This window comes from Lolium rigidum, chromosome 1 (assembly GCF_022539505.1).
Source record: "Lolium rigidum isolate FL_2022 chromosome 1, APGP_CSIRO_Lrig_0.1, whole genome shotgun sequence".
NCBI lineage: Eukaryota > Viridiplantae > Streptophyta > Magnoliopsida > Poales > Poaceae > Lolium > Lolium rigidum.
The window spans coordinates 58961575-58971532 of NC_061508.1; the positions used below are offsets into that span (position 1 = coordinate 58961575).

A 9958-nucleotide genomic window follows, 5' to 3' on the forward strand; every position below is an offset into this window, starting at 1 on the left:
CTGGAATTCATTTTAAAATTCCATAGGTGGGCTGTTTGGTTGCCACAGAATTGGACCATCATTTCATTTAGGAAATCCAGCAAAATGATGCCATGTGTAATCACAATTCCGAGCTGAAACCTGTCATTCACAATTCCTGTGGCAACCAAACAAATTCAATATTGAATTCTACTTTCATTTACAATTCTTGTGGCAACCAAACAAGTGTACATTTCTGGAATTACAATGTAAATGAAATGAATACATGTATTCATTTCAAAATGCTACAAATGAAATGAAAGCCTGGCTTCCAAACGACTTCTAAGTTTACAATCCGTAGGCATTGACAAGTTAATTCTTTGTCATGGAGGGGGTAGATGTTAATGAACCTCACATCTATTTTCTTTTTGGCAACTAGCCTATTCTTTTTTATTTTATGTTCTCAATACAGAAAGCTTGGTGCACGTCGTGGACATTGCCGTGACAGTTCCAAACTCGCTTATTTTTGGAAACCCAACAGATACAAGCACGAATTCGGGTAGACAGCCTAGTTGAAGCGACACCAAGTTGTCCACTCCGGTCCGGATTCCCCAAGAACCTTCGAGACCAACCGGGGGCGGCCGCAGAGGTCTCAATTTAAACGAACCCCAAAAGCCTGGTTGAGCCGTCAAGTCGTACGCATCAGAAACCCGCCCCAATCTGAGATCTCGACACGACACACCTCGAATCGAAACCCTAGCGAGCGGCGGCTATGGCGATCATCTCGGACATCCAGGAGGAGGAGGAGGCCTCGCCGCCTCAGCAGCCGGCGGCGGCGGCCCCCGTCCCCGCGGCGGTCGACGTGGACCTAGAGGTCCTCGAGAAGGTGCTGGAGCGGAAGGGCGGCGCGCTCCCGTTCCTCCACGCGGCCATCGACGTCGCGCACAAGCGCTCCGACCTCTTCCGGGACCCCTCCGCGGTCAGCAAGGTCACCGCGATGGCCTCGGCTTGCAGGGCGCAGGTGGAGGCGGAGGAGAGGAAGGCGAGGGACGCCAAGAGGAAGGCGGAGGAGTTGGAGAGGAAGGCGGCTGCCGAGAAGGAGAGGGCGGTGAAGGCAGCGGCGGCCGAGAAGGTGACGGCGGTGGCAGAGGAGAAGGGGGCAGGGGGCTCGGGGGAGAAGGACGGCAGCAAGGAGGTGGAGAAGGAGGAGAGCAAAGCGAAAAGTAAGCACCCTCTTGTCGTTGTCCTTCGATTATTGCTAGTACTGCTTCTCGGCTTTGGTATTCCGGTGCTTGATAATGTTACGATTAGTAATGTTGATCTTGTTAGCTCGGAGCGTTTTGGTATCTTATGCCTCGTCTAGGATTCGTAGATCGTAGGTCGTCTATATATGCTTTAAAACCTCGATTATTCACTAGTTGCGTGGTAGCTTGGTTGATTAGAGCCTCAGTTTTCCCTGAGTAATTGGGTGGCATATAATTTTCAGATTGATGCTAAACCTGAGTGAGGTCGTGCTTCTATGCCTGCTTCAATTTATAATTCCACTTAAGAATCTGATATAAACTGGAGCAGCAATACTTAAGTTCTACCCTGATTTGTGTAGTTTGGGAATATTGCTCACATGCCTGATTCAAATTTGAGGTGCTAGTAGGTTTTGGAGCCAAATGATATAGTAGCTACAAAATAAAATTGTTCTTTTACCCTAGCTAATCATCTGTTTTTGTTGCACAGTTGCATCTATTGATGATGACATCCTGGGTAGGATTTTCTTACACCTGTTCAGTTCCTTTGATAAATTTACCCTCATTCATCGTGCTTAGGATAAAGTTCCGTTTCATCCATCAAATTTTTCCCTTAAAGGCCAAAACCGACTCAGTTTGTGTAATGATTTACATCAGAATTCCATAGCCCATTGCAGTCTGGAAACACTTAAACCATAGTGTTTTCAACAATTGTTTCAGTTGCTCATACTTGGGTCTATGCCATACCATGTTGCTCTTGACTTGCTAAATGTAGGTATTATTTGTAATTTCTCCTTTTCATGTGCTCATGAAAACCCCTGCTCCAGACTCCAGTTTTCACTCTGTTTCAGTTTTGTACTTCAAAATTAACTGATGGCTCCAGGCTCCAGCTATTACTCTATTTTAATTATTTACTTTGAGATATATTATTAACTAATGCTTCTCATTGGTCTTGCAGAACCAAATGCTGGCAATGGGCTTGATCTGGAGAAGTATTCCTGGACTCAGCAGTTGCCAGAGGTTAACCTCTCTGTTCCTGTTCCTGAAGGAACAAAGTCAAGGTTTGTTGTCTGTGAGATTAAGAAGGATCATCTGAAGGTTGGGTTGAAGGGCCAGCCTCCTATCATTGATGTAAGTAGTAGCAACTATAGAGCAATTTGTCGTATCCTTATGTGTGAAACCTTTTTGCTGATGGGTTGTACTGCTTTGTTACCAGGGTGACCTTCACAAACCAGTTAAAGTGGACGATTGCTTCTGGAGCATAGGTATAAATAACAAACCAATTGCATTCTGTGAAGTGTCCCACCTTAAGCCCCTTGCTAATAAAAACATTATTTCCTTGTGATAATTTCTTCAGAGGATGGAAAATATCTGTCTATATTGCTGACAAAGCATAATCAAATGGAGTGGTGGAAATCTGTGATCAAGGGTGACCCTGAAGTCGATACCCAACGTGTGGAACCAGAGAGCAGCAAGCTTTCTGACTTGGATCCTGAGACTAGACAAACCGTGGAGAAGATGATGGTAAGCGATATGCGCAATCTGATTCGTAAGACTACACAAGCCGTACAATTTCTTCAGACTCTAATCAACTTCCTCTCTCTGCTTTGCAGTTTGACCAACGTCAGAAGCAGATGGGTCTCCCAACAAGTGACGAAATGCAGAAGGATGATATGCTCAAGAAATTCATGGCTCAGGTAAGTAGCAGCTGTTCATCCTCTACCATAGGCATAGCTTGAGTTTCCATCTACCCTGGTCTCTGATTGAACTTACTTTCATTGCAGCACCCGGAGATGGACTTCTCGAGGGCCAAGATAGCTTGAGATTGGTTGGACTGAAGGTGTTCTGGAAGATGTTGGATGGAGAAATCACTTCTACTTAGTATACTGCAGTTTGGGTGTCTTCTGTTTAGTGTCTGTTTGTGCTTATGATAGCGATGGACACAGTTTTTGCGGTGTTATGGAAATATATAATTGAACTATGTTTCTTTGAGCCAATTATATGAAGTCTGCGTTTCGTTTCATGAGCTTTGTATTCCAACTCCACCGTGCACTTTGTATGCGACTTGTTTGATGGTTTGGTTTGTACTTCCGTTGCCTGGGATTGGGATTGTGGAAGTTGCTTAGCCTTGTGTCGTTTCGTCTGGAACGGAATGGCAAGTTAACTCCCACGCCCATATATATAGAATATGATATCTAATATGACACTCGAATCTAATATGAGACTCGATTTGTCAAACAGATTGGATTAGTGACTCACCCATTCAGTGAGTTTGGCCAAGTGCGTCCAGATAATGGAACTGCTGTTTTATGCTTGAACAACAAATGGGAGAGGGTGATCTCTTTCCGGGTAGAATTTCCTCGATTTGATGGTCCCCATAGGATCCGGTCAGAGAGTGCATTATTGGGGACAGATAGAACAACAGTAGATATAGATACATTTGGAAAGACAAAAGAGAGATGTTAAAAGAATGAGAGCGAAAGAAAATGCTGAAAGAGAATTGCAGGTTTTCTTTCTTAAAAGTGGTGGTTCTCGCCTCCCAGTGCACGATTGCTTCTTTAATAAAAGTGGTTCTTGCCTCTGAGTGCCGAAAGCTGAGCGACATCGCTATGTTTTGAGTCTTTATCAATCGGTAGATCCATATGTTCTGAGGGGGATACAAAGTGTAGCGGTCTGGTCAGCGCATCTGTTTTGGGTATATATAACTTATCATTCGCATAAAATACTCCCATCATAAAAGGATGTGGAAGATTTATCTAAGTTCAAATTATTTATACAATAAAGAGTTTCTAGATAAACAAACTTGCGACATTCTTTTATAGTTAGAGGTAGTATATAATAATAACCTAAAAAGTGTCTAGATACATCTAAATTTAAATAAACTTGCGACATTCTTTTATAGTTAGAGGTATTATATATATAATAAGAACTGACCATATGGAAGGTGCTATGGGTGTGGTCTCTTACCGAACTACATGTTTTTTTACAAATATATACTATGTAGAACTTAGTTGTAAATTATTTATGAGACAAATACAAATTCACCGTTCTTTTTAGACAGACAGGCAGGTCAAGACAAGCTACTAATGGACTACTCTCTCTCAAAAGCATTGGACCCTCCTAAGGGACTGAGATCAGGTGACATGCCTTAGGCATGTCACGCATGAACAGTGCGGTGACATGCACCGTAGGCCGTAGGATTGAAAATGAACACACAAGATCAAACACTGTAGCGCGCGACTGTAGATGGTCCTGTAGCGAATGTACTGTAGCAATGTCCTGTGCCAATATCCTGTAGCAAATGTACTGTAGATGGTTCCTGTAGCAGTAATATCCTACCATCTAATCTAGATCCAACGGTGAGAAAAGGGGTGCATGTCACCGCACTTGTTCATAGGTGACATGCCTTATGCATGTCACCTGATCTCAGTCCGGTGGCATGCTTAGGAGGGGACTGAGATCAGGTGACATGCATAAGGCATGTCACCCATGAACAGTGCGGTGACATGCACCCCTTTTCTCACCGTTGGATCTAGATTAGATGGTAGGATATTACTGCTACAGGAACCATCTACAGTACATTTGCTACAGGATATTGGCACAGGACATTGCTACAGTACATTCGCTACAGGACCATCTACAGTCGCGCGCTACAGTGTTTGATCTTGTGTGTTCATTTTCAATCCTACGGCCTACGGTGCATGTCACCGCACTGTTCATGCGTGACATGCCTAAGGCATGTCACCTGATCTCAGTCCCATGCCACCTTCCAAAGTCCTTGCACTTATTATTGGCTGGCAGATTCTGGAATTTCCAGAGTCTCCAGCACACTAGAATTGTCAGGGTGTCAAAACACCTTTGCTCTTTCTGAATCCTCTCCTAGCTGAGATCCACCATAATGTACTGAAACGTTGACTGCCGGCAATTGGAAGCAGCTGAACCGAACTTGTCTTGCATATACACACAGGCACACAGCACATGAGGATGTGGATCGCGGTAAAACACGCCGATGTAGTATCTTGGGAGTCCATGTCTGACGCGCCTGTGTGATGTCCATAGTCGATGCTGCAGGCCAGGCTAGCAAGGCAAAAAAAAAAAACATTTCAGAGGAGACCAGCTTTTCCAAATGCATCTGGCCCCTTCCATCCAAGTAGCTCCTTGGCACTTAGAGCCTGTTTGGTTCTCCGTCACATTTTGCCAAGCCAAAGTTTGCAATTTGGCATGTGTTTGGTTCTTGCCACACTTTGGAACTGCCACACTTCACTATCCATATAGTCCACTTTTCATAGACTCAATTTTTTGCCAACTTTTACCACACTTTGTGGTTTCCAAAATCCTAGCCACACTTTTGTGGCTGCCACACTTGCCAAAGTTAGGCTTGGTAAAATGTGGCTAGTAACCAAACAGGCCCTTACTAGCAGTCTAGCACCATTAGTTACCTCTCTCCAAACAGTCCGAAGCAATCGGTAGCTTCCTGAACCAGAGGTCCCTTGCCAGCGCCAATGCTTCTGAGCACACCATCACCTCCAGGATTGTTGGATCCGCTACACCATTGATAGTTCATGCAGAAGCACCACTGAACATGCCATACCCATCACGGCATACAGCACCCTCTGTCCATGTTTTCGAGTAGCTTGCACTTATCGTCCTCTTTGGCGTCGCCAGTACGTAATAATCTAATGATATTGGTACTCAAAGTTGTGAGAGCTTCCCACGACGACAAATCTGATAGAACCGAAATGAGTATTTGCACACAAATGTTGATTCGGTGAGGATGCATACCTGTCAATTGGCCCATTCAGGGCTCTTTCTTTGGCTCCTTTTGTCTGAGTGCAAGTCCAGACTACTTTTGCACCAATTGTCTCTCATGGGAATATTTCTCTCATGCATCCTTTTAGTCGCAGGCGCCAACCCCGTCAGACATGTCATTAGAAGTTCAAGGTGTTTTGTTCAGTTTTCTTTGAGATGGTCTCAGTGCAAATGACTTTGAGGGAGGAGCATATGTATCTACTTCCAGCCCGATAGTTTCAGCATCTAGTCTACTTACCAATAATCTTTACACGAACACATACCATCCCTAAAATGATGGAACCGGTTCCTGTCCCTCACTATGATCTCACGCTCAAATGCGCGAGATATGAACTTTGTCGCCTCATGGCAGTCTCGACAAACTCGCAGGTTCTTTGTGATGCGCATCGTGTCCCCAGGCCTCGTGCACAGCAGCCCAAAGGCTATGGCCAGCTTCTCACTGTGGTAGAGGAGCGATGTTTCTTTCACTTCATCTGTGATGTCGTGCAGGACGTCGCTTGTGTCCGCCACGTAGCCCTCTAGCCTGATCTTCCTTATCATGTCCTTGGCCATGGCGAATATGTCCTTCTCCTGGGGATGGCACAGGCTCCCGCACTGGAACTCGCAGACTTTGCCCTCGATTTCGATTGTGGACCGCCCTGCCTCCTTGCTCACATTTCTCTTGTCCATCAACTGACGGACCTTTGCCACATCAGCCCACCGGCCAGCACTGGCCAGGAGGTTGGCCAGCAGCACGTACCGTCCACTGTTCTTGGGCTCAAGATCAATCACACGCCATCCGATTGCCTCACCTAAATCAACGTCCCTGTGAATCTTGCATGCTCCGAAAAGTGCTCCAAGGACACCAATGTCTGGCTCCATTGGCATGTCGTCGATCACCTTCTTGGCTTCGTCCAGCAGCCCGGCCCTCCCGAACAGGTTGACCATACAGCCATAATGCTCCATCTTGGGCACGATGCCGTATCTCTGCACAATGTAGTTGTAATAGTGGCGACCCTCGCTGACCATCCCGGTGTGCGCGCAGGCGGTGAGCAGATTCACCAGCGTGACATCGTCCGGCGCCACGTTCTCCCTCTCCATCTGGTGGAACAGCTCAATGGCGTCCTTGCACCTCCCGTGCACCGCTAATCCACCGATCATACAGTTCCACGACGTGAGCCCCTTCGTCGGCAGCGCTTGGAACAGACGCCACGCCTCCTCAACAGACCCGCACTTGCAGTACATGTCGACCACCGCTGTGGCTAGCTTCTCGTCCATCTGTATTCCGCTCTGCTCCACCCACCGGTGCACCTCCCTCCCGCGGGCCAGCGCACCAGCCCCAGTGCACGCCACCACCGCGCTCGTGGCGACAAACCCATTCCCCTCTAACCCGAGGGCACGCATATGGTCAAACACCTCCAGGGCTTCCAAGAACCGCCCGGCCTTGATGTAACCCGTGATCATCGAGTTCCAGGAAACTAGATTCCTCTCAGGCATTGCGTCGAACAGCTCCCGCGCGTCGTCCACGAGGCCCAGCCTGCATAGACCGCCCACCATGGTAGTCCATGACACGACGTCGAGGGATGGCGAGAGGGAGCTGTCGCCGAAGAGGCGGGATGCGAGATCCGCGCGGCCGTTGGCGAGGTAGGCGGCGAGGAGCGCGTTGAAGGAGTGCGCGTGGGAGTGGAAGTTGAGCTTGAGGAGCAGCGCGTGGAGCTGGGCGGCGAGCGGGAGCGGCGCGGCGGGGAGGAGCTGCGGCAGGGTGAAGTGGTCGGGGTGCAGGGGCAGGGAGAGCATGAGGGCGAGGAGGGCCGCCGCGTGGCGCGGCGGGAGGGAGGCGAAGAGCGGGTTGAAGAGCGCCGGGTGCGGGTCCGGGTGGTGCGCGAGGAGGCGCGCGGCGTAGGGGAGGCGGTCGGGGTCGCGCGCGAGGAAGGCGAGGAGGCGGCGCGCGTGGGCGGGGTGGGAGGCGAGGCCGAGGCGGACGAGCTGCGAGTGGTGCTGCTTCAGCTCGGAGATGGTGGTGATGGGGATGGGGCTCACGCTGGCGGCGGACATTGCCGGAGCTGGGATGAAGGGGCGACCGACGCCGGGCTAGCTGGGAGAGCAACTCCCGCCTCTGGTGGGATAAGACACACCGTGGCTGCCAACTGCCTCTGCTATATTTCCCCCAACATATGCAGGCTTGTATTTCCATTCTTTTTTGCTAAGGGGAGAATATGTTGAAGATAACTATCTCACAAATAGAGTGTTGGATGATAGTTTCTTTTTGAGAAACACATTACAACGTAGACACTCGTATAGCTCACATAGATGTCAAATCTAAGGTTTAAATTCTCGTGAGTTGAGGTACAACCACCCACCTAACCACTTAACCTCGGGTTAGTTCTGGTTAGATGATAGTTTCAATTGCATTAGTTTTAGAAAAAAAAATCTGTATGGATGCACTGCAAATATGTGGAGACAGTTATGTTAGGTTGAGTGATGTAGAGGATTCATCTAGTTGGATGCTTACTAAATCTTGAAATTTCTCTATTTTATACTTAGCTTTGAAAATGTCACAAGTAAATGGCCACATAGGCGCATGTGGTTTGTGCGTGTCCCACTCAAAATAAAGGTTACTAGGAAGCTTGGCCCGGCGCGGCCCTTGAACGTTAAATTGTTGGTTAAATTTTATAGAAACACTACAATATTGAGTTGCGAAAATACCACAGAAGTGCCAGTGTCGAAGCAGGGTTGAACTAACTTAAAAGTGTAACTATAGATCCATGGCTGGAAATTATTTTATTCCCACGCTCGTAGGTGATTTTGAGGCAATGAAAAAATAGGGTTGTAGAAACAGAAATTAATGTGACCACGAGAGGGTAGTATGGCAGTATCACTACGCTGCAGTTGCAGTGCCTGAAGTGAGGAAATTGCGCACCGACGACAAACGGTGAGCCATCTAAAGAGACGGCACACTGGGAGTATTTTTGTTTTCAAAGTGGCTGCCAATAAGCCAGTAGTAATTTTCTTGACTCAAACATGAGCTGGAGGTAGACGGTGAAGTAAGTATATTTTTTACTGCATTGTTACGAAAGAAGACTGTAGTGTTTTTCCCGGCAAAAAAGGTGGTTGACGGTGCAGCAAGTATATTTTCCTGGCATAAAGCAGTAACATTTTTCTACGATAAAAAAGGCGACGAATGTTAGAGTATATTTTTCTGAAGTTTCCATAGAAGAAGGTGGTGGTTTTCTCTTTGAATAAAAGAGACGACGAAATATGGAGTATTTTTCCAAAGTACATATTAATATTTTTCCAAATAAAATAGGAGAATACTATTGACAAATTATCCTCGACGAATTACGCACCATTAGATAATTACTATTGGATAGTTACCCCATGTGAATGGTTGATGGCTTAAAAAGCCCTTGGCAAATAATTATAAACGAAGAATTACTGTTTGTGCGCCATCAGAAAATATTGTTGCGAAATTACAGTCGGAAAACTATGCAGCATTGAACAATTCTTGTTGAGCATTTACCCCCCCATTAGTGCTTTAGACGAAGGTATGTACCGACAAATTGTTGTTAGAAAAATAATATAGCGCCATTGTACATGAAAATTATTGTTCATGTTGTTCGAAGAAACTACTGTAAAAATTTCAAAGAAATACTGTTGCGGAATTACCGGTACAGAATTGTGCATTATCCTCGAAGAATATGTTATCACCAGAATTTGACCGAGTCAGAGGTGGGCTGCGATCAAGATGGGCTTGAAGAATATATATAGAAGAAATACATGAATCGGCCTTGTGTATCAAGTTTGGGCTAGTTTGCCCGTGTATCTGTAATATAGTAGGATGCGTGTCGGTTAGAAGGAGTTTGGGCTCGTGCCCGGTTGGGATTATTCCCACGTTAGAAAGTCCCTTGGACTATAAATATGTATCTAGGGTTTATGAAATAAACAACAACCAACGTTCACCACAAACCAAT

General features: G+C 46.6%; 2 protein-coding genes across 2 annotated transcripts; one reads left to right on the forward strand and one right to left on the reverse strand.

The window, feature by feature from the left end:
• Positions 1 to 562: 562 nt before the first annotated feature.
• LOC124673756 (protein BOBBER 1-like) lies at positions 563 to 3222 on the forward strand. The gene is made up of 6 exons (XM_047209800.1): positions 563 to 1181; positions 2158 to 2330; positions 2416 to 2464; positions 2557 to 2723; positions 2813 to 2896; positions 2984 to 3222. Exons 1-6 carry the CDS (start codon positions 731 to 733, stop codon positions 3020 to 3022), a joined length of 963 nt encoding a protein of 320 aa, XP_047065756.1. The 5' UTR covers positions 563 to 730; the 3' UTR covers positions 3023 to 3222.
• A 2646-nt stretch (positions 3223 to 5868) lies between these two features.
• LOC124673767 (pentatricopeptide repeat-containing protein At3g62890-like) lies at positions 5869 to 8042 on the reverse strand. Its single transcript, XM_047209810.1, has one exon. It carries the CDS (start codon positions 8040 to 8042, stop codon positions 6243 to 6245), a length of 1800 nt encoding a protein of 599 aa, XP_047065766.1. The 3' UTR covers positions 5869 to 6242.
• Positions 8043 to 9958: the final 1916 nt, after the last annotated feature.